At 38.9% G+C, this 27,452-nt stretch overlaps 1 protein-coding gene across 6 annotated transcripts; it reads left to right on the top strand.

The window, feature by feature from the left end:
• The first annotated feature begins 326 nt into the window (after window positions 1-326).
• BUB1B (BUB1 mitotic checkpoint serine/threonine kinase B) lies at window positions 327-27,088 on the top strand. 6 transcript variants are annotated; one of them, XM_027804114.2, is made up of 24 exons: window positions 327-429; window positions 1,122-1,284; window positions 3,388-3,447; window positions 3,688-3,832; window positions 4,767-4,963; window positions 5,066-5,244; window positions 5,369-5,562; window positions 7,487-7,581; window positions 9,761-9,990; window positions 10,329-10,441; window positions 12,068-12,165; window positions 12,446-12,498; window positions 12,946-13,056; window positions 13,301-13,385; window positions 13,759-13,858; window positions 14,851-15,137; window positions 16,064-16,254; window positions 18,357-18,497; window positions 18,671-18,783; window positions 19,051-19,212; window positions 19,932-20,074; window positions 21,617-21,788; window positions 22,164-22,270; window positions 26,535-27,088. In XM_027804114.2, exons 2-24 carry the CDS (start codon window positions 1,142-1,144, stop codon window positions 26,722-26,724), a joined length of 3,309 nt encoding a protein of 1,102 aa, XP_027659915.2. In that variant the 5' UTR covers window positions 327-429; window positions 1,122-1,141; the 3' UTR covers window positions 26,725-27,088. The 6 variants fall into 6 exon arrangements, with proteins under 6 accessions (XP_027659915.2, XP_055578307.1, XP_055578309.1 ...); XM_055722332.1 differs by having other exon boundaries at window positions 354-828; window positions 10,329-10,429; XM_055722334.1 differs by having other exon boundaries at window positions 354-828; window positions 12,976-13,056.
• The last annotated feature ends 364 nt before the right edge of the window (window positions 27,089-27,452 follow it).

Genomic DNA, 27,452 nt, shown 5'->3' with positions numbered 1-27,452 from the left:
AGAACGTGGAGAAATCAGCAGATCTCGGCCGTTACCAGAGCCGCTGCCAGGTCAGGCGAGCACCAGAGCTGAGCAAGGGAAACAACAGGCACACGTGCAGGCAGGAAACGCAGAATGCTGAAATGTTCCTTGGGGTGACAGCTGCCTTTTAGATGGGTTTAATTATAAGGCCATTAATCATAAAAAAAGTTATGCATTCCTTCCCGCCGGCAGCCGGCGGCGCGAGCCACCAGAGGAGAAGCATAATTCCCATGATGCACAGGGCCGGCTTGGGGCGGAACCAATCCGGGAGGGCGTGGGGAGCGCGCTGGCCAATGGGGAGGAGGCTGGCGGCTGTTGGAGTTTGAATTTTGAAGGCGGCTGAGGCAGGGCTGCTGTTGTGGCGGGGAGCTCGCGCGCTCGCCGGGCAGTTGCGACCTCCGCTCTCGCGTGCGTGTGGCTGTGGGCTCCGGCGGGCTGAGGGACGGTTCCCGCTGCCGGGAGGGCGCCGGCCCCTTATCCCGGCGTGAGGGACCCCGGCTGCGAGGCGGGAAGAGGGGCTGGGGGTGCGCCTCAGGGCCGAGCCGCCATATTGGAGCCGCGCAGCCAGCGGCTCCTCTCGCTCTGTGGCCGCTCGCTTGCGTGCGGTGCGAGGTGGGGGGTCTCCGCCGCGGTCCTCGTCTCCTCCGGGCGCCGGCGCCGCCTCAGCGGCAGGGAGGCGGGGGTCGAGTGCTGCCAGCCCGCTACAGCTCCTCGTGGGTGAAGCGCCAGAGCGGCCCGACTCGGCTGACGGTGCTGCCGAGGCTCCCCTCGGCCGGAGGTCGCCGCTCGCCAGCCTCAGAGGCGGGGGTAATCTTGGGGGGGAGGAAGGGAGCACGCAGCTGGGCAGGGAAGCAGCTTAACTTTAGTAGTATTTTCTGCTAACATCACCTGCCTGAGGTTCTTGACTGTGAAGAAGTGCTTTAGCTCGTTTTGTATTATTCCCATATGGGGAGGGGAATTAAATGCACAATTCCCTCCAAAAGTTGGGGACCTAAACGCTGTGCTTATTGGCTGGACAGAAAGTGTGTGGTGGATCTGTCGTCTCTGGTTATTATCCTGCCTAATGAATCAATTCCTTATCACTCTTGTTATTAACGCAGAATTTAAAGGAGAGGCTGTTATGTCACAGGACTGCAGCGATGAGTGGGAGCTGAGCAAAGAGAATGTGCAGCCCCTTCGGCAGGGGCGTGTCATGTCTGCCTTGCAGGAGGCACTGGCTCAGAAGGAGACCTCTGTCCACACGGCTGTTCAGCTCAAAAAACAGTGAGCAGTGTTTTGATACCTTCTTTCCCCTTATCTTCCTACCTCTTCATTATTTTTTCTGTTATATGTAGCCGTACTAATCTCATAGGCACTAACAAAAGTTTGAAAGAAGTTTAGTAATAGACATCTACTCTACTGTCGCACTCCAGGTATTTAGGGCTACTTGCTGTGGGTGCTGTACGGTATTGACCACTGCTTACAGGTTTGCAAAGGAGCATTGAAACAGCAAACACTAGGGAGATTCAGTTGTGCTTTTAAATGTATTCATTATGAAAAAAACCATATAGGTTACAAGGAGAAGAGATATTTTTTTCTTTGCTACAATAATCTATTGAAGCAGAGTGTTTCTTAGGAGATGAATACTTCCTACTATCATAATATAGGCACAAAACAGGTATCTCTGTCATCTTTGTATTGCAAGGATGCTTGAGTGCGTAAAGTCAGCTTGAGTTTGGCTTGTGTTGCATACAGTATTCCACAAGTATGACTGTATGATTTCAAGGGCATCTTGTGTCCCAAACCTATTTGGTTATATTTCTGTTGTCTGATCCTCAAATTTCCATGCCCTGTGAAAGGCCAAGTTGACTTTGTGAAGAGTCTGCATAGTTATGTCCATACTGTGTTGTCAGAATTGGAGGCACTGGTACTTGTCATGCTGAACCATCTGGGTCATTTTATGTGAAATGCTACAGTCTGTGAACACCTGCCCAGTACTTACTGAACCAGTGCTTATCAGCTGGATCTGGATATTTTTTTTCTTCATGGAAAGCCATGGAATTGTTACTATACTGGGGTCGGCAGAGGGTTTGTCCAACTTGACTCATTATGTTTGTGAGGTGTTACGGTTGAGCACAGCCTTTCAAGAAGGGACTGCCTGGGGAGCTCTACAAGGTCAAGTTAGAGCCACTGCTAAACACAGGCTGGTGTTCTTGTCAAACTGCAAGGTGGTTTTCTTTCTTGATGGGCTGCCTAAGAGTGAAGTAGTCATGTTGTAGGGATGGAATGATGCACAGGAGTTGAATGAGACAAAATGATGACTATCAGCGTGGCCACTTCGGTGTGTCTTCACTGTTCTCTGGTGCAGTTCTGTAGCTGTCTGATCATCACGCTTTTCCATCATCTTGTGTGTGTTTCAACTTTCTCCTATACTTAAATAAGGGATGCGTTATGCAAAAATTAAACTTCACCATATATCTGTCTAATAATAACTCTTCATAATAGAACAAACATTCTGTCAAGGGCAACCGTATAAGCTTTGGGCTAGTAGAATTGGAAATACCCTTTTAAAAGATGCTGTTATGGTTTAACTCCAACTGGCAACTAAGTATCATGCAGCTTGCTCCACCACCCAGTGGGAGAGGGAGGAGAGCTGGGTAAAAAGGTAAAATTTGAGCATTGAGGTAAGAACACCTTAATAATTGCAATAAAATAAATGATGATGATGATAACGAAAAGGAGAGAGGAGGAGAGAGGAATAAGGTCTAAAGGGAAGGGAAAAACAAGCGATGCATAATACAATTCTCAGCACCCACTGACTGATGCCCAGCCAATCCCTGAACAGCAAGACCCCATTTATATACTGGACCTGACATTCTATGGTATGGAATATCCCTTTGGCTAATTGAGGTCAGCTGCCCTGACTGTGTCCCCTCGCGATTTCTTGTGCCCGTCCCTTCTCACTGGCAGAGTCTAAGAAACTGAGAAGTCTTTGACACAGTATGAACATCACTCAGCAACAACTGAAAACATCACTGTGTTATCAACATTGTTCTGATACTAAATCCAAAACACAGCACTCACTAGCTACTGAGAAGAAAAATAACACTATCGCAGCTGAAATCAGGACAGATGTGTATCTGTTCTTGTTAAGTGACGATACATTTCCCAATGCTTTTGTTTTCAAGAAAAGTGCAAAGGCTTATTTTTTATTTATTCTTCTGGTCTCAGTAAGAGCTCAAGCCTAAATATACACTAACCTAGCCTTTTTTTGATAGACCTACAAAATGGTATAAGTGAGAGTGAAGGTCTTAGTTTACAGTATAGAAAACATCTTTACAGTTACACATGTATATTTATTGGATGGATAATTTTTTTTTTTTTTAGGGCGTTTGAATCTGAAATCAGATTTTACTCTGGAGATGATCCACTGGATGTCTGGGACCGGTAAGTTTTATTTTGGAAGACAGAATAGAAAGGTCAGATATTCTTGTAAAAGATTGGGAAAAAATATTCTAATTTAATAAGAAACTCATTAAAAGATAAAATCTGTAACAGTTTTTTTGAATGATATGTTGTGTTTCAATACTATTACTAATTTTTTTCTGAATCTCCTTATGTGATACTGAAACAGAGGCCTTGTGTCTTATTCAGAACTGACTTCCTATGAATACATTCCATCTCTAGGTACATCAAGTGGACAGAGCAAACCTTCCCCCAAGGTGGAAAGGAGAGCAATCTCGCAGCCATATTGGAAAGGGCAGTGAAAGCACTCAATGAACAGCAGCGGTACTACAAAGATCCCCGCTATCTTAATCTCTGGCTCAAGTTTGTGAGTGTTTTGCAAATATGTCTTGTGTGCTGCTTTTTTGTGGTACATGTCATGTCATTTGTGCACAGTGAAGCTGATTTTTCTGACAACAGTGTCAAATAATATGTAGTACATCTGTTGTACTATAGAAGTATCACTCTGCAAATGTGTTGCCTACTCTTGAATTCCACTTCTCATTTTCAATAGGATCTTCAAACATTTTTTTATTCTGTTTTTTATTCATATTTTTATGTTCTGTTTGGACAGCTACAAACTCCAGAAGATCTGTTCTGAAAAAGCTAGTTAGAATGTAGCTTAATCAAGTAGAGCTTGATTATATATTTAAGGAGACAAGTGATTTCAAGATACATTTTAAGTGTTGTATCTGTCCTACCCATTAGCCTAACTTTTAACTCTCTTGTATCCACATCCTGCATTTAAGCAAAACCAAGCTGGAGTGTGTTCTGGTCTTGCCCTGTCTTTCCATTGCTACAGTTTTTATTGTTCTTGTCTTCCTAAAGCAGCTTTTCTCCAGGTTTAGCTTCCTGAGCTGATTTGCCAGTTCTGAAACTGATAATATGTTACACTTTAGATAAAGCTAAAATAACTATTCTCAGGAAAACTAATATGACATAGTTCAATCATTGAATTCTCAGTTAAAAATCTAAGAAATGACTCATTTTGAATATATAGGCTAGAGTTAAGGGATTGGTGGTAATATTGACAAATATGTACATGCAGTCAGAGGTTTTTCTCATTATCGTTGTTATTCTCCTATTGAATCCTTTACATTGTGTGCTGTGACATGATACAATTGTATGTCCTGGCCTTACAGCTGCTCCTGTAAGACTTGTATTGAAATCGGTGGGATCTCACAGGAGGCATCAAAGCACAAACGTTGACTTGGAATCTTTTGTAGTCCAATGTGATTACTGAGATACTTTGGTTCTTTCAGGGAAATTGTTGTAACGAGCCTTTGGATCTGTACAGTTACCTACATAGCCAGGAAATTGGCACAACACTGGCATTACTCTACATCACATGGGCAGAAGAACTTGAGGCTAGAGGAAGTTTTAAGAAAGCAGATTTGATATTCCAGGAAGGTCTTCAGCGCAAGGCTGAGCCTTTGGACAAACTCCAGTCTCGTCACAGGTAAGCTTCCAGCTAAAAGGAAGAGCTTAAATTAGGCTTATGTATATCAGTAGATACCTGGCACAAGGACCTTCATGCTGACTTCTCCAACATTTTTCTCAGGCAGTTTCAGATCCGTGTTTCTCGGCAGACTCTACTGGGGCTTGAGGAGGCTCCTGATGAAGATGATGTGGGTCTTCTGGGGACTGCAGAACCTCAGAGAAGCTCATTGGCCGATCTAAAAGGCAGGGGGAAGAAAAAAGTGAGAGCCCCAATTAGTCGTGTAGGAGATGCACTTATAGGTACGTTCCATTGCTGAAATGACACATTAATGCGAGAGTTACATCTTCTACTTGTGGAATTTGCACTTGGGTGTGATAGTTGTGATAGCTGAAATTTAATTTGTATAAATCTTTTTGCTTATAGCCACGAATCAAACCAGCAGCTTCCAGACACTAACTTCTCAGCAACTTTCAAATAATCCGGGTTTTGCTGTGTTTGATGAAAATTCAGCTTCTGGACCTGAGGTTCCTGTACTTAAAACACAGCCATGGACAGCACCTCCAGCTCCAAGGGCCAAGGAGAATGAACTCGGTGCAGGACCTTGGAACTCTGGCAGGGTAAGTAGTCTCAAAATGGACTGGCAAAAAAAGAGGAAGGTGTGTGTGAGCTGATGACCTCTTCATCATGATAATCCCAGAGACAAGGTCATATTCCTTCTCCCTTGCCTGGGTTTTGTGTCTATTTGTAACTACAAATCTTCCTAGCTTCTTCCTAAAGAGTCTGGCTGTGCGTAGCCTATTCAAGTTTAGCAAGCTGATCTTACTAGAATGAGTTTAAAAAGCTCTAGAGCTCTTAAATCAAGAAGTTGTAATTCTTGCTAACTGGAAAAATTGGTGGAGATGGCCTGCCAAACTGTTCGGAGGGCAGAAAAGGAATACAAGAGGGAAAACACTAGCCAAAGAAAGGGAGACAAGCCAGACATTAGTTAATTTTGTAAGAAAGAAGAGCAAGAGTTAAACTCATACCACGCAATACAACCTGAAGGAAGAATTTGTTGCCCATCTTATGAAAATAAGGCATGTACAGCATTCCACAAGTCTGTTTTTGAAGTGCTTGTGAGGAAAATAGAAGAGCGGAGATCAAAAGAATTGAAGAACTACTGTATCAATGGAATGATTATCCTGTCAATAGGATGACAGAAAGTAGGTTCCAATGGTTTAAACTAATGCTGGAGACATGAAAAGGAACAGCTGTGCTACAGGTGTTTAAGCCCTTCTGGAGAAATGATCCAGGATGTTATCTGAAGGAAATAAATCCTATGAAATTAAGTTTATTTCATAACCCTCAGCGTTCCTCTGTTCTTTGTAGATTAGAGGGGAAGAATAGAAAGTAATTGGGTGATAAAAATGTTTTAGACTTCTCAATATAGGAGTCAGTATAAATGAAGCTTGGAAACAGAAACTAGGATGAGAGGAGGGAAGCAAATGGGCTGAAATTCATGGAAACTCCAGGAATAATTACTACCAGATACAAAGCAATTTGGTTAAGTGACTGGAAGAGTTCAGTAAATCACAGGTTTCATTTAGCTGAGAAGAATGATGATGAGGAATTATTAATGTAAACTTCTTTTATCAGTTGTCTTGCTTTGGGCTGGTCAACGTATTCATTTTGATCCCCAGACACTTCTATATGCTTTTAATGTCTGTCCTTAGAGTTCTGTGTTCCTCCTTTAATGAAATTTTAGATGTAATTAAAAGAAAAATAAAAATCTGCAGCTAGCAGAAGAGTTGAGGATGTTTAACTGCACTGAAATGTCACGCTAGTTCTGGCTTGTGAAGGAATAACATTTTGTGAATGCTGTGAGATATTAAAAGGTGCACAGAGGAAAGGGGCTTCTCTTTTGTTGCCGGTGGCTAAGTAAACAGTTTGAAAAATGGTTGGAAAGAGAAGTTCTTTTGTGAAATATCCCCACTGTGTAACTTTTTCTGCTTAAGAGTCTAGGGGGATTTCAGATTGGTAGACGAGTAGTGTGTTTTCAGGCTAAATTCCGTCTTCTCTTAAATAATGAACCTCAGAAGCAGTTAAGGGGTTTTTGTGATGTTGGAATGGCCTCTGAGAGGAAAATTGAAAATTCTGGAGGTTCCTACAGCAGAAGGAATACCGTGATAAAATGAAACAGTCTTGGCTGAAAAATGACGACTATAGCATTTCTGGAAAACAAATGAGGAGCAACTGGAATATGCAGCTTGACCAACATTTTCTCATAATAACAGTAACTAGGTACTAATGAGGACATGCAGGAAGAGTTTGTCTTGCTTTTTTAGGTGCTAGTGTTCAGGTGGTCTGTAACAGTTTATGTATCAGAATGAAATTAATCTTGTAAATTTATCTTAGAAAAGTCTATCAGGTTTAATTTTTTTAAATAACAAGAACTATAAATGAGCCAAATATTTGTAGGGAAAAGGGAGAATCAGAGTACAGAGTAATGTAGAGTCTAAAAATTAATCTTTAAGCTGTTAACATTGACTTTTCCTTCCTCAGCGTCCTCACAGCAGTGCAAATACTGGTATAGAGGTGCCCTTCCCGCTGCCCGATTTCACTCCATATGTGGAAGAGTCAGCTCAGCAACAACTCATGTGAGTCTTCACTTCTGTTTGAAATGGGGATTGCATTTGAAATGATCAAAGCTGCTTTGTAAAATTCTGACTTGTTTTGCCAAGTAGTCAAGCCTCTTGATCTACAGGAATTTTAAAGTCTGTCAGCCTGGAAGCTTTTTGTGCTTTAGCTTGGCGGCAGAGGCTTCCGTGGAGGATGCATAAGGACATGGGAGGTATTTGACTATTGCTGCTCATTATGTGGGAGCCTATAACGTATTTATGTATGCTAATTAGTTTAATAGCTTAACCCAGTGTGTTAGCACAAAAACACAGTTACCTCTCTTAGGATGTTGCTTGTTCTGAAAGCAGCCCTGAATTGAGACAGGCTTATTGCTGTTTTCCTTTGTCTTGGGAACTCTGTGCTCAAGCTATCTGGAATTTTATTCTGAAACAAGCTATCAAAGTTTCCATGACAACAGTGTTACTTAGGTCATGGAGGAGTGTGCTGTTTTGCCTGAAATTACCTTCCTGCTTGTATGGTGCTCACTGAAGTGCTGATAAATCCCAAGGGGTGGGGTTACTCTGTTTTGTTAGAGCAGAGGCAAATGCATTGTTTTGCAAAGCTGCTTACCTTTCTTTTTCTGCCGCTAATGATGGCCAGAGAATACATAAGCTCTTCCTAGGAGAGAAGTGGCAAAGAATGTTTGATGGGCAGCTTCCGTGGTTCTGAATTGCATATAATCAAAGAATGCTGAAAGGTGGCTAACAGCATGGGTTATTCCTGCGGGTTTTGTGTGTTGCATGTGGACTGCAGAATAGCTCTGACCAAGGACATCCATAATTTAGTTTAAGGGTATGTTAAAAAAAAAACAAAACTAAACTTCCGTCTAAGCTGTAAGACTTATTTCTTGCTCCTGAAAGTCGGTGATGCCATAGAATTAAATCTCTTAACGTGCTGGTCTCTCATATGAAGACACTATTTACAGAAGGCAGCACACGTCTTTATACTGGGGAATTTACCTGTAAGCAACTTGAGCAGAGAATTTGTATGTAGTTTTATACTATAGAGTTGAAAGTTTAAAAGCAGATTTACTTTTTTCCTCGTTTGAGTCAGTTCCCTCATGATGCCATATCAATTCTGGAAGTGTTGATTTGCATGTTTACAGTTTCAACCCGTGACATCAGCTGTCATCTAGACATTTGGGCAGAAGGACCCTGTAGTGATCTTGGTAGTAAGGCCCCACCCCCTGCTAAAAATGCTTTTAAAAAGCTTCCAACCGTTAGGAACACCTATTTGCCTCCTAATCTCCCAAATAGTTTTAGGGTTGTGAGTCCATTCACATACAAAACCAGATGTCTTAGAACTGTCCACTGTGTTTTCTTTTGAAATATTTATGCAGACCACAGTTCATGCTACTTTTTTTTTTAAGATCAGTTGTTCAGATCATGTTTTATTGAGGTACAGATAATTGCTGCTGTGGTCTAGATTACTAGTATCTGTAAAACTGTACACATTCTAGTTCCTCTCTCCTGAAATGAACATGTAGTGTTTTCAGAAGCCACTTTCAAGGTAAGAAATTGACTGCTATTCCTTTCACTGTACAGTGATGGTTTGGGGGTTTTATTGAATTTTTTTTTGTGTTTGTTTTGGGTTTTGTAATGACACATTCAATTTCTGTCACTCAGCATGCAAAGCATTCTCCATGAGCAAATTCTCCTCTTATTGCACCTTAAATCTTCCTTTTTTTTCTTAATCTAAAATGCTAATGCTTAATCTAGTCCAAGATCTTCCATTTTTAAGTCCTACTGCTTATTTTTTTTGCCCCTGTGCCCTGATAAACTCTGTTTTATAGGATGATGAGGGACTTGCCACCTGTATTGGTCACGCAGAATGATGGAGCTTAAAGTAAACCTAGACCCTGCTCCCCAATGCACAGCAATTCAGAGTATCATAAGAATTTTATGTGCTCTTGATTGGGCCTTATTAACATTTTATTTTGCGTTTGTTTTTTTTGTTACACAGTTCTGTGTTGGTATACTTGCCTTTTATGTGCTATCATTCCATTTTTCATGTTTGTTTTTTCTATCAACAGAACAGAATGTCTTTACACTATTCTACAACTAGATTCTGAATTTAGCAGTTTTCTCTCCTATGCTTGCTTTTCTGCATTACAGTGAAGTACATATAATCAAAGTACTAACTACATGTTTTTTTCAGGACTCCCTGCAAAATTGAGCCCAGCATAAACCATGTTTTAAGTGCTCACAAACCTGAGAAAGACGAGGACCCACTACAGCGAGTGCAAAAAAATCATCAGCAGGATACTCAAGAAAAGAAAGACATGGTGATGTACTGTAAAGATAAAGTTTATGCTGGAGTTGAAGAATTCTCTTTGGAAGAGATCAGAGCTGAAATCTACAGAAAGAAAGCAAAGAAGAAAGCCGAAGGTATGCTTCAAAATGGGATGGCATAAGACTTTCTGAGATGGAATCATAAAATTATTCTTATTTCTTGTCAGCATACAGCTGTTTGTTATTGCAGCTGCTTTTCTTTTTCTACTGGAATAGTTATATAATTGCTCTGAAGTATAGAGAGAGTGACATGAGTGACGTGAGAGCTTTACATGTAAGCCATGAAACAGAGAAAGACTGCCAGAGATTTTAGCCCCTTTAAAAATAATTTTGGCTTTAGTCACAAATTGCATGTGAAATACATATTGTGCTTTATAAGCTTTTCTTCCTTAGAGGAGAATACATATTGTGCTTTATAAGCTTTTCTTCCTTAGAGGAGATGCAGGCCATAGCACAGAAGAAGGAAGAAATACAAAGGAAGATTGAAGAGCTGGAGAAGAAATTAAAGAAGAAAGATGATGACAAGCAGAAACAAGTATGTGAACAGGTATTGTCCTCATTTAACAGTTCTTTTACAAATAGCTACTCTTAAGTAAAAGTACCAAAGGAGGAGCAATATCTAATAAGTTTATCTTTGGCTGATATTTAAACTTTTTTTGAAAGTATGCTTCAGTCTACTATGTGCATGTATCACCCAGTAAATGAGTGCTCAGAGAAATATTTCTTTTCTTCTCCCCTGCTTGTCCCCAAGTCATATCCTTTCACTATAGGAATGTATATCAAAGACTTTTTGTAGTGCTCCTTCACAAGTATTAAGTTTGTTAACAGTCAGACAATATACTTATGCTAAGGTATAAACTTCTAAACTTTTTTAAGTAAAGGTATGCCAAATGCTTAAGGGTGAATTGCTTGCCCTTAAGCTCTATTCATGTGTGGTTTCCTTTTATATAGAGAATTTGTAGTGCAAAAGAAGACAGGAGAAGCTGGAACTAGGGAAAGAAGTGAAGGGTTGCAAAGTGGCGTGGTTACTAAGCACCACATATCCGCTTGCTTGCTCTGCCTCATTGGGATAGAGGAGAGAATTGGAGGGGTATAAGTGAGAACACTCATGGGTTGAGATAAGGACAGTTCAGCAGGTAAATCAAAAGCTGTGCACACAAGCAAAGCGAAACAAGAAATGCATTCACTACTTCCCACTGGCAGCCGGATGTGTAGTCACTTACAGGAAAGCAGGGCTTCATCATGGTTAGTTGGGAAGACAAATGACATAATTCTGACTGTCCCCCACCTTCCTCTAGATTTTATTGCTGAGCATGATGTCATATGGTATGGAATATCCTTTCAGGCAGTTGGGGTCAGCTGTCTGAGCTGTATCCCTTCCCAACCTACTTGCTGGGATGGCAGCATGAAGAACAGAAGACCTTGATGCTGTGTAAGCACTGCTCAGCAATAGCTAAAATGCCAGTTTATTTGGTCAAAAATCTAAAACATAGCACCATACTAGTTACTATGAGGAAAATCGTCTCTATCCCAGCCAAGAACAGTACACAAAGCCATATCTGGTTTGTCTCAAAGCTTTATAGATGGTAGTATGCCTTATTATGTATTCGATATTTTTTTTTCCTTTTCTATGCAGACCTATCTCGAGCAGAGTATCTTTCAAGCAAGTATACTTTGGTCTGTTGTTGCTAGGTAGTTTTTAAATCCCAGTTTTCTTATTGGTTGCAAATAACAAGTAAAAGTTAACTATTTTAAAGTTTTTCCTCTTCCCAGCCTCATCGGTTGGTCTAGTAAAGAACAGTCCTTCTCTCCGCTCTCCCCCTTCTCCCCCCCATTTCCAAAACAATGCCTTGTAAGTGTTTTAAATAATGAAATAGTGTTTAATGTAAGCGATGTAACTGCTTACATATGTCTCTAATAGTTGCAGAATAAAATCTATGAAAGTTATATATATATGGTTGCAAAGAGTAAAATTATGCATTTTAACTATACTAAGCAGTAAGAATGGACTATTTTTCATGCAAGTAAATTAAGTACAAATAAAAATGTCTAAAGACAATTATTAATCAGGGCTTTAATGACTTACACAGGATTATCATAATGCTCTTGGAACCTTGTTGCATGGCTTGTGGTTCCATCACTGTAGAATCAAAATAGAGTTTCGTTTCTACAGCCAACAGAGATAACAGAAGCTTTGCCAGCTTTGGGACTGCAAGGATTTACTTTTTCCAGTGCAACTGGAGTTGGGGAGAAACAGCCTCAATTGCAAAGGTAATACTGGATTTTTTTTTGCCTACAGTGAGAAAGTTTGTGGGGATGATTAGTTATGAGTAACATGGAATCACTAACAGCCCATTTCCACAGGCAGAATGGAATATACCCCTAGGTGTCAGCCTGTGACCAGGACCTGTAATCTGCCTTTATTTCTGATTGTCTGAGGGATTTTAACTTCTTACAAGTAGCATATGTCAGTTTGGCTTACCTTTTTTACAATCTTATGTTTTGTGAAGGTGTCTGTAAAATACAAGAAACATGTTTATCTCTTTTACAGTGAATTCCGGGTCTCTGAAGATACTCAGCTACATAAACTATCTTGTTCTGAGGGTAAGTATTTAAATTTTTTATGATTAAGGAGAAGGTTAGGTTAAAGAGAAGTGTTCTTTTATATGAATAGCAAGACTGCAACAAACTAAATCCAAAAGTCTAGATGAATTAGAAGAATGAAAATTAGAACATGCTAGTAGTGCCTTTAACCATATTCAGCAAAAGGCAAAGCATCTGAAGTCTGAGAATTGTCACTATTTGAAACTATTTTCAAGCAGAAGAGCTTTTTTCTTTTAATAGCTGAAGAGCTTTCCTCACTTTCATATACGCAGTCTTACTAAAATCTGTAAGAGAGGACAAAGATAGTTTAACACTAAGTCCTTTCTTCCTCGGAAGAGTTGGTAGAGGAATAAAATCAGAAATTATATATTCACTTTTGTTGTTGGGAAGGGTGTGTGCTGAATAAATTTACTTTTGACCTGAATTGACTGTTGTGACTGTTGACAGAAGTTATCCAATCTCTTGATGTATGCCCAGATACACGAAAGGGAAACGTGTTTTTAAATTCTGAGGATGAACAGGAGGGACAGGGAGATGAGGCCAGCCTTGGGAAAAAAGGTACAAATTCTGAAATATGTTCTAAAAAGAGCAAGCTAGCTAACATAATATGGTAGTCAAACTGTGGTATATTAACACTACAAAACCAAGCCTCTTCTAATAGGTTTCTTTAAAATGCTCGTGCTCTAATTTCCTGCTCTAGGACTGGTATTTTTTTAGACTGTATTAAATATTTTGAATAGCATTGGATACGCTGTTGTGGAAAAACTGCTATAATGGAGTCTCTTGTTTTTTTTATTTACAGATGTTGGTCTCCCTCTCCCACCAGATCCTGCTACATTTTTCTCCATATTTGATGAATCCTCTACTTCATCAAGTCAGAATATAAGGTAGGATTATTAAGACCTAGATTTCAAGGGTAGGGAGAACTGAAGTATCAAATTGCTTTCTGTAGCAGTTGAAGTGCAGTACTGTTTCTAGTATTTCTGGTATGGATGTGGGGTTTTTTGTTTTGTTTGTATTTTTTTTGTTTTATTTCATTACTCTACTTGAGAAGTCCATGATGAGGAAATACTCTCCTGTTGTTCCTCCTCAATCTAGAACTATTGAAGCTGCTATATAAACTTCTGTCATTCTGAAGAGCTAGTTCTTCTGTAGTAGAAAGTGGTAGAATGAAATCATCAGTAAACTCTTGAGAAGAATCTCTATTGAAGATCAGAAACAGCTGTAATAAACATTTAATGAAATGTAACTTTATCTTAGTTCTGCAGATCATACACAGAAGAGTGCTCAGCGCCCTCTTGCTGTTCGTAAACCTTCAGATTCTCTTACTGCAAAGGAAAGTGCATCACCAGAAGCCTGTGTAAGGAAACAATTTTTACCCCACAGCAGATTTCCTGTTAAGGAGAAACCAAAATAAAATGTCAGTTGTTGAACTGAATGAGACTGGCTGGACTGACATGTGTGATAAGCAGGGATTATAAACTTGTCTGGCATGGCAGTACTTGAATTGGGTTATGTTAAGATTACACTGGAAATCTCATGCTTTTATTAGACTTTAGGATGGCTAATATGGAGATTATAGTAAGGAGACTTCCGAATTTTAAACAACTGATTAGTGGCCAGGATTACTCTAAAAAGTTTGTGTGATGAAGAGCTGCACTCTTGAACGCTGCTTCCTGTTCCATACACTTTCTTGCCATGTGCCCAAACAAGCATCTCTGCTTCTGTGTTCCTCACCCAAAGTACCATATGTTTGACTCCCTTAAACCTTTGCATCTTGTTTCCTAAGCTATATGTCTTTGTGGCAGTTTTGCAGACATTTGTAAAGCTTTCAATAGAGATGGTAGTTGCTATTCTCACCAAAGGACTTAATTACTGTATGATGTGATAGACCTTTAGACTGGTTGAGTGAGAGGATTTCTTTCTGAGCCGAGAAGGATTTTGTACAACTACAATATGAAATACTTAGCAGGGTCAAGCATGGTGAGCATTATGCTGATTTTGGTTCTAGAGTCATCTTTATAAACGCCTTAATAACATGCTTTAACTGAACTGAAACAGACTTCTGCAGTGGTAGATACTGAGTAGCTGTTAACACTTGGTGGCAGCTCTGCAGCACTCTAGAAGGTAACAAAGCTACCCCTTCTAGCTGGGAAAAAATGCACAGTTACAGTTAGGGTTCAGTTACTCAAACTGAGTAGCAATATAGGTAGAGGACATGAAGACTGAGCATCAGTTTCATTTTGGAAAGTGGTGGGGTGGGAGAAAGAAATGTTCAGCTTTTAAGTAAATTAAAAGAAAATTCAACATAAAATCTACAGGCTTTTTACTGTCTCAACCTGTTTTTTTCAGGATGAGCTGAATGGAATTGAACCGTTGACTGAAGATGCAATTGTGACAGGCTCCTACAAGAACAAAACTCTTTGTGCCAACCCAGAAGACACGTGTGACTTTGTTAGGGCTGCCCACCTGGCCTCAACACCCTTTCATGGGGTGCTAGCTCAGAGAGTCCCAACTTCTGCTTTTTCACAGGGTGTCCTGAAGGAAGGCTGTCCAGAATCTAAGAGTGTGCCTCTGAATCAGGAAGCGCTGGTTTGTCAGGGAGAGTACAATGGAGTTCTTGATGTAAACAAACTGAGGTAATTAACAGCAAAGCATCTTAAGCCCCTTTTCCTGTGTGTCTTTCATAGGCTGTGGTTACACTGTCCTGTTGCTGAAGAAAAAATTTTCTGAAGAAAGCAGAATATACTGAAAACAGCCATTTCTCTAGCTTGTGGTCCATTTTGCCTTCAGCAGATTTAAGAGGCAATAGCAAGCCCACTTGGCTTTTTAGTATCACTGCTGCAGGACTTAACTCCATGCTTTTTCTACCAAACAATTTGCAAATAAATTAATAAACACATTCTGTCTTTGTAACCAGAGGTTAACAGTAGAATCATTAGTTCCTTTTATACTGTTACACTTCTGTAGTTATTTTAGTATACAAAATGCATCTGGTGATTATAGCTTAGGTTCCTTCAGAGGAGAAAAGCTGGAGGAAAAAAAACTGGCATACCACCTCCTGTTTCTTATCATTGTAGAGAAAAAAACCATCTGTTTTATAGTGTTTTCTTACTTCAGAACTGAGTGTGATTTGCTAGCTGTTAGTATGTAAACATGTATATCATGCTGAAGGTGTTTGTTTACTTGGCAAGTTCCCTGGGAAGCTGTACTGATTATAATTGGGAAGGAAGAGCAAGAGTTATTTCCCTTGCTTTAAAAACACTGTAGGTCTGAATTTTGGTAGCAAAGGGAGTAATAAACATTCAGCATGTCTTCTGTTGTAGCAGTCATATTTAGTGGCAGGGAAGATAGAATCTTAGTCTACAGGTTAATTTTGAGTATAAACAATCACCGAAGCTAAAATGAAGCTCTGACATAACTATTGGTTTTCCACTAAGGTTGGGAAAGGGATTCTTTAACATGAAGTCTGGGAGTGCACAGTATCTTTTCATAGTCACTAGGCTGGTATTATCTAGGCACCATATCTTCTGAAAGTCTGAATAGCTGATGACTTTATTTACAGCCCGATCATGGAAGCAAGCCTGGAAGATACTCGTTCGTCAGGTGGTTCTGTCTCCTCAGGATCTTCTCGGTCCTCTGTTACACAAATATCTACTATTAAATACCTGCATATCCCTGAGAAACTGGAACTTGCTCAGAGCTTGCCTGCTGAAATGGCTAGTGATTGTGGAGGTACCAATGAAAACATAACTGGTTAGTACTAAACTGAGTTTCACTCTCAGCAAATAACTTGCAACTGTCACTAAACTATGGTGTTTTTTCTTTACTACCTCTATTCTCTACTTTATGCGTATTTCCCATTACTTTGACTTGTGACTAAAGTTATGTCTCACTTGTCAGAAGTAGTAGTGAGGTATATAGTATTGCATGCTTGTCAGCATCCAAAAAATGTAAATATTAATGTGACAGAGAAGCTATCTAATGTATTAAAGCAGGGACTGTGTAGGAGTAATGAGGTCAAATTAAAAAAAAATTTGCACTGGATAGTAGTAAGAACCTCTAAGATGCCTTTGTTTTCTCTTAATTTTTTTCCTCTCTCCAATCGCACTGTGTGTTTAAGTGCCATGTTGAAAAAGGTGAATGTGAATTTAAAATCTAGTGAAAGCTGCATAATTTTGGTTTTAAATTTGCACTTTTAACTTTGCTGTAAACTATAGTGCTGTTTTGCCGCTGTGTTTTTCCTATTGAAGGAAAACAACACTGGTACTTAAATGTAGTTAATTTCTTCTCTTTTTTTTTCTTTTTTTTTTTTTTTCTTCTAGCCAAAAATACCTTTGTTTCTCTCTGTTATCAATTTTTATATTACAGTTAGAACAGGTATGGTCACAAAAAGCCTTCAAAATATGGCCTGTAGAATTAGGTTTGTGTTAAATGACAGTTTTCAAGGTGTTTAACCTGCCTTTAACTCCTTTGATTTCTATTTATGGTATTTTAATTAGAACTGTGTATCTGAAAATTCTGTGTATCTGCTCTAGAGAAGAATATGTTATTGTGTGTCTGCAGACTATTTTATAACGAGGCATGCTCGAGACCTGGAATGAAAATAAAATTAACAGTGTGTTGTTACTAAAATAGCTGAAATATTTTTGATAGATATTACACTCATCATACGCACTAATCTTTAGGGCAAGATGAAGAATCTTTGCAGGTTTTTTTCAGAAAAAGGCATGTGTTCAGATGCTTTAACGGTCCTTTCTTAAACTTTTGATCATTCCTGTTGCTTTTTTCTTCCTTTCTGTACATCTTCCTTGAACTGTTCTCAAGCTGGATGTAGTAATTCTACTGAGGACTCCTTTATGTTGCGAAGAGCAGAAAAGTTACATCAGATGTCTGTCAGTTTATTCCTGTAAGGCATGCCAGTAAATATGTTTGCGATGGTAAAATATCGGAACACCTATTTAGCCTTCAACCTACAATGCTTCCTGGATCTATTTTCACAGAATTACTTTCTGAGCGATATCTTACTGCAATGCTTTTCATAAATATAAATTGTTTCATAAATATAACAGTAAGTAATAATACTCTTGTTTCTTACTCTTGTACTGTGGAAGCTTAAAATGTTGTCACTCGTTACTAGCCATAGTCTTTGGGAGAGGAAGTCAACTGAAGCTGTCTAGCTCTGCTGTGTTTTACTCTGAGATAAATGCTTTTCAGGCTACCTTGGTTTTGTACAGATGAACTTGTCTATTGAATGACCTTCTCTCTGTCCTGTTATGCAGGAAAATAAACCCAGACCTACATGTAATTATTTTGTGTGTCTTTGAGGAGGTAAAAGCCATTAAATTCCTAATATTACAGTTAGCAGCAGAGTTGGAGTCCAACTTTGTTTTCCTTTTCTTACATTAAACCCCTGCTGTATTCCAGGGAGTGAATTCCGATAAAGCCTTTCATTTAAAAAATCACAAGCTAATCACTTAATCTAGACATAGATGTAAAAATGGAGTGTTACTTTGCAAAATGAATTTGAGTTCTGCTGTGGCTGAGCAGATGTACCTAATCTAGAGCTTTGGTCTCTTGTAAAAGAGACATTTTACATGATGCTACAGTATAATCATCGAGACCTTATGATGACATTAGTCTGTGAGGTAGTTTCAAAGATGAATGTCTTGTTCGCTTCACGGAACAAGAAACTATTGGAAAGAGATTAATGGGCTTGCTGAAAGGTGATGTGGTAAATTAGCATGCAGATAGAAAGCTTCCAATATCCAGCTTGCTTTTTCTTGACAGATATAATCAAGTCACAGAGACTCAACACCTAGTTTCAGCTCATCTGTTTCTATTACTTGTCTTCCCAGGTGATGATGTAACTCAGTGGAGTGCTGAACAACGTAAAAAACTTTTAGATCCTATGCCAGAAACATTGACTGCTTCTCCCGATTTTCATTTGGAGACTGGCACTCTGCCTGTCATGGAGTTGGAGAAAGAAGTTGAGCTAGGTAGGTATGCCAGACTCTCCACAGTGCAAGGGACCTATTGATGTTCTAATTGGTTTGAAATAAGCTTCATACTCACCCTCACTAGTTTTATGAGGTATAGAGGGAGAATAACTTGAACAGCCTGGGTATGTATATTTGCTGTGACAGCTCATGAACGTATACTTTTGTAACAGGAAGTGAGACTTATTGTATCAAATGGGAATACTGGACCAATGAAGAAAACAAGATGGTTTTTGCCATTCCAGCTAACTTCACCCAGTTGGATGCAAAGGGATTTGCAATAAAGGTAACACATGTGATGGTTATTATACAAATGTGAAATGTTAAAATCTCCTCAGCCAGTATAAAGTAAAATGTTGTAAGTTTGGTCTTAATTTCTGAATTCCGTGTGTGAAGTCAGCTACTTCAAGTTCTCTTTCTAGTTGTCGATATAAACTAAAAGTTTTTTCCTTGATAAAATGGGGAGGAAAAAAAGAGGGTGAAAAGAATATGAAGATGAGCAATTTTCGCTTCATTCCAAAAATAAATGTTCTTCTTATGTACCTTCCTGTAGGTGCATTCTCAGCCTGTGCCTTGGGATTTTTATATCACGCTTCAGTTACAGCAGCGTTTGAATACTGACTTTGACCAGAGCTTCAGTGAGAATTGCAGCTGTTACTTGTATCAAGATGGCTGTGCTGTTTTGCACAGGGGTATAAATCGCTTCACAATTGGGGTCAGTACAGATAAAGTATAACTGTAGAAGATGTGAAATCTTGCATAGGTACCATTACTGAGTTTTTCTTGTCATTATGCTCATTGCTGAACATAGCTTCACGTGTTTAATTCTGCAATCTAGATTCTCTGGGGTTTGTCTATGTACAAATCAGGATCGTCTGTTACAGCCTCAGTTAGAGCTGGTTTCGCATTCATAGATCATGTGCTTTTCAGAGACCAACTCAAACCAAGTTTTTACATATTCCTTGTTCATGAGTGTTGAACAACCTGAGCCAGGAACCACCTGTTATTCCACAAGGTTTGCATCTAAAACTCTTGTTTAACCTGATATCTTTCAATGAGTTCCAGTCTTCCAGTCTGCTATAGCAAGGTTATATAGCATTTAGTGTCTTGCTGAAGGATTTGCATTTTATATAGTCTTGTAAGTGCGTTTTGAATTGTTGTATGTAAATAGACTACAAATTAAATGGTGATTTCAGTCTTCAGTTCAATTTCCTCCTCCTGATCTTTTGTCCACTTCTGAATAATAGTGTCTCTGAATGGCTTATGGTTCTTTGTAATTCTGGCTGGGCTGATCACAGGCAAAATCAGATTTTATGAATTTAGGCTAGGACTGTTATCTCTACGCATGAGTAAGGAAAAAAAGGTGAGCTATAAATATTTCACTTAATCAAAGGTAGAATGGCACATAGATACATGTTTATTCCCTGTTTTTAGGATGTTATTCGTGCCTGTAAGCCCGTTACAGAGGAAGTTATCCTGCTGGTTGTTTATAATCTTCTGGGTGTGGTAGAGAAGCTCCACAAAGCAGAGATTGTCCATGGAGATCTGAATCCAGAGACGTTCTTTCTGGGAGACAGGTTTGTCTCTTTGTGTGAATATGCGAGGATGTATAATACTCTTTCAGCTACAGCTCTTGCGCTTTTGTAATTTCTCCTCTTTAGCTGGGGTACTGATATTGCAGTCCAGTGGCTTTTGTTTTTTTTAGGCTACAGCAAAAATATTTTACTCTTCTGAAAAACAGTGAAAACACTTTGTTTAGGAATAAACCTTTCTTTAGTTTATTTCCATAGAAATAGTATGCAGTGATGTTGTAAAACTTATACTAAACAAAATGGTTTTGCTATTGCCTGTGTTCTCAACTTTTTACTTTACCAACATACTGGACAGATAACTGAATACTGGTAAATAACTTGCCTTCTGGTTTTATGTATCTGAGAAACAGGAAATTAGAAGGCAAAGGGCAGGTGGGACTGGAATATCCATACACACTCTTAAACAGATTCCTTAGCTTCCACTACAGTCCAGCTTGTAACTTGATGCACAGATCTAGTTTTCTTCTTTAAGCTCTTTCCTGTATTATATTAACAAAGTCACAAGTCCCTTGGAATGTGATCTGTGAACTAAGTGTGGGAAGACAGTAACTTTGGAATGTCTGATGATTAAGATGTTATTCCATTAGAAGAAATTCACTAAGGCTGTTCTTGACTGATAGGTTAAAAATAGCTATTAACTTGGAATTTGTTTTGAACCTACAGTCATCTAACATGCACAGGCCCAATATATTTTGTTTATAATTTTTATTTATGACTTCTATAAATAAACAATATAAATTTTATGTACATGTACTACTGAATTTCTAATATTTTCTTCACACACCCCAATGGATTGTCTTGCACATTTCTTAGGGTGCCTGCATCCTATTTTGGATATCACTGCTCTAACAGTGGCCTGACGGACTTGGGTATCTCCTGCTGGACTTCTGTGTGGCAAATACAAACCAAACTGCCAAAAAGTTAGGACAGTGGTATTTGTTTTTCTTAGACAGCAAAAACTATCCTAGGACAAGTGCATAGCATAAATTTACAAAATATGCTCATAGCATACAAGTATGTAAGAACAGCAGTGAGAAGTGTGATCTGTTTATGTTGTTGGCTTGGCAGTACGCTGTCATCTATACAGATACTCCTCACTGCCCTTTCTGTTTGTCCTCCCTGGTGTGTAGATCAAGAAAGGTTTATTAAAGTATTATGAAGCTTAATTCTTCCTTCTATAAAGTATTCTCAGATTTTGAAGGGGAGGGAGAATTGCTAAACATTGTGCTATTCTCCTGTTCACTAGCTGTGTTTCAGATAACTGTGACAACATGGAAACAGTATCATCCTTAACCCTTTAATGTTTCCCATTGTGTACCCTGGAGATAGCAGTATCCTCTCTAAGCTTCAGGCTGCCAGCCGATTCCCCATCCGGGGGTAGTCTTTTCAGCAGTAGTTCTTAAGCTAACCATCAGAGGGGAGCATTGACATAGCTAAGACTCACCTTTGCTACACTGTTAAGTTTCATTAAAAAAACCTCAAAAACCGAAACTCAAGTTTGTTGCTTCATTTATTTCCTTTGCTCAGAATCTGTGATCCATTTGCTAATGATGAGATGGCAAGAGCTCTGAAGATAGTGGATTTCTCTCACAGTCTAGATCTGAGATTACAGTCTCGAGTAAGTTTGCCCAGCAGCTTTCCCATATTTCAGACCCATCATGGACAACAGCTTCTGACAAAAAGTTCTTTTCCTTATCAGGTGAGTTCCTGTTTAGCAGGACATCTCAGTTACTGTGTTTCCTTTACAAAATCTCTATTTTCTTAAATTATATTTTGCAAACACTGAGAAAGCTCTTATCAATAAATATTGAATAAAGAAAATTTTCAATCTGATTAACTCTTTGGCATGAAGTGAAGGGTTTGGAAGTGCTGTTGAATGTGACTATTGTATTTATTTAAGAACCTACAATAAGACCAGAATTTTACTTTTTGAAGTTTTCTTGCTTAGCAGGTCTCTGGAAGATTCTGATGCAAAGACCAATTCAGACTTAAATCTGTGAAAGCACAAAAGGAGAAATCTGTAGTGGATTGCAGAAACTGAGGTTGAATTTTATGATGTTTGTTGTGATTGCAGATAGACTTGGTTGGCATTGCAGATATAGTCCATTTGATGCTGTTTGGGGATCATGTCCAGGTCTATCAAGAGGATTCCATCTGGAAAATCAGACAAAATGTGTCGAGGTAAGTCCTTTTGCAGAGGAGGCTGCTGTGAAAGCAGACTTCTAACCCTTCACTTTCTTTACAGTAGTACCATCTTCAAAGCGTAAACACAGAACTTTGTGCTGTTGTGCCAAAAGCATTAGTTCTGTGATGATTTAAATTTTGAAGCTACTAGACTTGTTTATTGTGTAGTAGCTTTAGTGCTGTGTAGGAGACAATTTTAAGCTGAATATGAGCCTGACAGTCCAGTTATGATGATTTTGCTTTTTCTATCCTTTCAGACCAGACTACTTTAGTCTCTCTTTTCACTTGATAGATCAAGCTTGGAGAAGTTTTGAAGTGGGTGTTGAGGGAAAAAATTACATGAACATCTTGTTTTTAGAAATTGAGATTTATTTTGGTTTTCTGCTTTTTTTTTTTCATTCTAGGCTATATTGAAAGGCTTCTAAGACACTGTTCTTAAACACACTTAGTACAGACTAAGTTCTGTCTGTTACAGTTGCAAAAAGAGTATACAGACACAAGAAGGAAAATAATTTAAAGTTATAATGTAAGATGCATGTGCAAGTAGCTTCTTCTTGGAAGCTGCTGTGTGTCTTCAGGTATTAATACTGCTCTCTTTTAGCCACGTGTTTTGGCTATAAGACTACTCTGCCTTCATATACCCTTTGTTTGTTCTTAGATTAAACGCTTGTTTATTTTGTTAGTCACATCCTGCAGAATTTTCTGCCTTAGCATTTCATAAGGATTTTCCAGAACTCTCAACTCATGACAGAAAATACTTGACAGATATCTGCATTCAGGACCATAGTATATTAGCCACACTTGCTGTGTGGATATACTTCTGTAATCTTGCTTTAAGAAAACCTACTACCAGCTGGGAGTTGTCCAGTTCCCTAGCAACCTGCATTACTTATACCCCCTAGTTTGTTGTATTCAACCTTTGGAGTGAAAAAAAAAAAAAAAAAAAACAACCCCAAAATGAAAAATTCTCATCTTCTTAAACTGTGTACAGTGGAAGAAATGCTTTTTTTCTTTACTGGATATATATCCATTTTTCTACTACTGATATGAGTAGTTACAAGGCTAGAGCAGGCTTTTGCTGAGCCCTTGCTATGCATACCATACTGTACCCTGTAGCTTTTGATTTTTCTTCAGAGGATCAACTTACAGGACTAGGTTGTGAAGAACAAAATCGCCAAGGGTGATTGTTCTCTGAAGAAATGAATATCAATGATGCATAGGTTGGCAGTAAATATGTATCTTATACTGCCTTTGTTTCAGAAATACTTTAAAAAGGGGGGGGTGGGCAAAAAAGGCAATGAAATCATTGATGGAGACTAGCTTTTGCTCTCTACTGACAGATATTCTAACATTACATATCTTTGAGCTATGTAAATCTGACCTGCTCTGAATAATAGGACTCCTGTATATTAATTTCTATCAGAACATGATCTGTTTTTAACAATATTCTGTGGGGATAGAGGGACAGATTTCTGATAGTGTTTCCTTTTTTTAATTTAAATTTTTTTACTTGTTTTTTTTTAATTCCACAAGAGATTAAATTGAGCTATTGCAGATGAAGCCATAGAAAGCCTAAGTTGAGAAGGTAGGAACAGGGTGTTGCAGACTTGATCAGGATGTGGGTATGGGAAAAATAGCTATAACTGGCTGAATAACTGGAGCAGGAGAAGCTGAGTAACAGGTGTAGTAGGTCTGATATTGGAAGGATAGGGCTGGCTGTTAGGGGGAGTTTGGAGGGGAGGGGTCAATTGGAAAAGAATTTCAGTTAAAGCTGGAGACAGTGAATCAAAAGATGTAGATCTCTGGGTAGAGGCAGAACTTGGAGGAAGACTTGGGTAGAAGGGGAGTGAGACCTGTGAAGGGCTAGAGGAGACAAAGGAGGAAGAAGGTAAAGCCCGGGCATGAGTTCTATGTGGTTGGAATGAGGCTGTAATGGCTCGTCACTCACTGGGGTATATTGTAACTGCTTCAAAGTTTAGAGTACAAGTAAGGAATTTCCATTTTCCATCTTGTCTTCTACTTTGCTTCTGAAAGTGTGATAGATTTATTATTCATCTCCTGTACTTATTTTTCAATATCAAGAATTCCAAGAAATGTTTGTATAGGTGCTTTAGTTACATGTTACAATGAAGTCATAGATCAACAGCATAAATGAGGCATTTTTATTATGTGGGAATAAGGAATCTGCACTGAATCTTTTTTCCATTCATGTGTAGCTCTTTTAGTGTGTTTTAGCTCTTACTAATTGACAACACTTCCTCAGTCAATTTGAAGCTTTCAATAAATTCTCAAGCAGTCTCTGACAAGCAAGGTTACTGCTGCAGGGAATCTTCATCCACCAGAAGGGGCTGCACAATGAAGCACTTCCCTGAGAAAGTCAGCTGATGGATATTAATCTTGCACTTTATCCTTTGCATACAGTGACGCATGGCAGTGATGCTTGCAACACCCATGAAGATGCAGGACACTTTTTTTTTTTTCCTGTTGCTTTTAGTAATTCTACTTTTTTTTGGTAAAGGTCATGCTACTTCTGTCCTTTCTGCTAAGTGACTTGGAAATTGGATTTTTTTTCTTTCTTTGGGGGTTGGTTCGGCTGCTTTGGTTGTTTGGGTGTTTTGGGGTTTTTTTGAGGGTTGTATTGACAAGATGATTTTCCTCAAAGAATGTTCTGAGAATTTAGGCAGTGACAAATAGAAAGATGGCTTCTTACTAGAAGGCTGACAAGTGTTATATGTAACAACCATGATCTCCTTATCTTAGGAATGCTTTTTAAAAAGGACTTAAATATTTTAAAACATTAAACAAATGTAAAGATAGTAGTGTGACTGGTAGAGCCACTAATTTTACTACCAGTTCAAAAAATACCAAAGCAGTGGGGAACTGCAAGGCAAAGCACAAAATTGTTCTTCTAAGGCCAATGGCATTCAATAAATCAGAACCCACTTAAAAGGTGACAGAATGAATGCAAAACATTTAAACGTAGTGGTAAAGACTTCTGAAAAGGTAGAATGTGAATTCTGACCAAGTTTCTTTTTTCATTTTGGGCATTACTGTAAGGCTGACATGTTTTTCAGGGGAGGGGTTTTTAGCATGTTACCATTATTAAAAAATGGATGTGGAAATTTTTCAGTTTCAGGAGCATTTTTAGTTTTCCTGTTTTCACTATCCTATTTTAGGAAACTTCAGCTGTGCTGGCTTATGTGAGATCGTATATAGAAGCTGTATTTGAATTTTTAGGGCTATTTTTGTCACTTGTAACTCCCTAGATGTCCTTACTAACATTGAACCTTCTCTGCTATGCCTCTTACTTGTCTCAGACCATGAAGAAAATGGCCTCAAGTCTTGCATGTTTGTTTTCTTGGTTAGGTTTTGTATGACTTCATTATTTTAGAAAATGTAAGAGTTGCTAGTGTAATAGCACAGGCCAGATTCCTTCTGAGACTATGGTTGCTGCTGTTTTGTGAGTCACTTACAAAGCAGAGGCAGATAATTTGTTCAAAAGCCAACGTAACTCCTAGCTTGAGGGAGAGAATTGCTTCAGTATTCAGAAGCAGTGCAGTCTATGGACTTCAGTGCAGGACTGAAGAACAAAGGGTTAGCTCTTATATCAGTTTTCTGAGGGTTTAATGAGTCATTTAACCTTTTTATTCATGTTGTGTGGGTATATCTGGGAGAGAGGGGATTTATTACTATTAATTGTCTTTGAAATGTTATCTCTATGAGAGCTCTGGCAGATGGATGCAGGGGAAAAAAGAAAGTTAAACTGGCTGTAAACAATCCCTCCCCCCCCCCCCCCCCTTCATTTCTCTTGCCATTTTCCTTTAATATTGACCTGTGAACTTAACTTGCAAATAGGGGAATAAGATTTACCTCTATCCCTTTTTCATGAAAGGAGTCTTCCAACTTTGTTGGTTCAAATAATGCTTTTGATATCTGCTTTAAATTGAAGGTACTGGGACTCATTGTGAATGGCAATAGTGGTCAGGTACGCTAGGAAAGGTAACTGTAAAAATAGTGTATTTGATATACCTGTGGAACAGCCTGTCTTGTTACTATCCAGAAACCTACTAAGAGAGAGAAACGGGCCCACACATATAAATATAATACATTCCTAGTTTTCCTTTACATTTACTCATGTGAGTGAAACTGTTATTTCAGACTTGGTTCTTCCAGGGGGTTTAGTGCTGGATATGAATGGAAATCTTGTCAGACATGTTGTGTGTGCATACTGTTTCACTGAAAACTTCTCTGTTTGTTTTAGGACTGTTGACAGTGATTTCTGGAGTAAACTTTTTGAGCGAATTCTGAATGCAGATGGTAAGGCCACAGTGCCTCTGCTGAGGGAGTTAAAAGAGGAAATAAGTGACATGTTTGACAGCTGCTTCCAAGAACGACTTTGTGAATCCTTAGCTGCACTGGGAGAAACTTTCCTCTTGGAGAACTTCCTGTGATTTCATAGAGGGCAGGTATATTTTGTATTATAGAGAGGAATATGTTGTTAACTTATTTTTTTTTCAAATGTAAGCCTGAACAGTGATTGTAGCGGTTTCTGCGATACCATTCTTCAGCAAGTTCCATGTGAAGTGATACTGCATCAGAGCATAAATAACTTCCTAAACTAGCTATGCGAACTAGACTGTGTCCGAGCAATTTGCCGTAGGAAACTGTTGTCATAACTGGCCTCTCCCTTTGTTGTGTAGTTCCTTAAAAATGTGTTTAATACCTAGTTCACATTGCAGTCTCTGAAGTCTTTGTCCTACATTTAGTTGGTCTTTTAATTAGTGTTTCATCAATAAAGTTTTATTTTGATAGCAACTCTGTCATATTAAACATTACTGTCAGATGGTTTCAAAAGGCTTGATTTAGTATCGCTGCTGGAGTGCTTTTGCCTGACTGGGAATTGTTTGGGGCTGCTGGATACAAAAGCCCCTCATTTGGTGGCAGTTTTCGTAACCACACAGGACTTCCTAGTCACTCGAACACAACTTGAATGATTCTACTTGAAATACGTTCTCATGGATGATTGTCATAAGAAAAAATAAAATAGATGAAGTCATGAGTGAAAAAGATGCATGCGTAAATTTTTGCTTCTCAGTACAAGTGTTTTATTTACTTTTGTAAGGGCTAGAGTTAGTGACTGGATTGAGCATCTCCCAGAAATCTTGCTGAACTCCAAATT

The sequence above is a fragment of the Falco cherrug genome, chromosome 10, assembly GCF_023634085.1.
Source record: "Falco cherrug isolate bFalChe1 chromosome 10, bFalChe1.pri, whole genome shotgun sequence".
Classification (NCBI taxonomy): Eukaryota; Metazoa; Chordata; class Aves; order Falconiformes; family Falconidae; genus Falco; species Falco cherrug.
Note: the sequence above shows the minus strand (reverse complement) of the source record. Positions and strands in the feature narration are given on the sequence as shown.

Excerpts from the sequence above, each read along its gene's own strand:
- BUB1B (XM_027804114.2), top strand. The coding sequence starts at position 1,142 with ATGTCACAGGACTGCAGCGATGAGTGGGAGCTGAGCAAAGAGAATGTG. Across the intron at positions 9,991-10,328 it reads AGCAAAGAAGAAAGCCGAAG|AGGAGATGCAGGCCATAGCA; the intron begins GTATGCTTCAAA and ends TTTCTTCCTTAG. Across the intron at positions 21,789-22,163 it reads AAAGTTCTTTTCCTTATCAG|ATAGACTTGGTTGGCATTGC; the intron begins GTGAGTTCCTGT and ends TTGTGATTGCAG.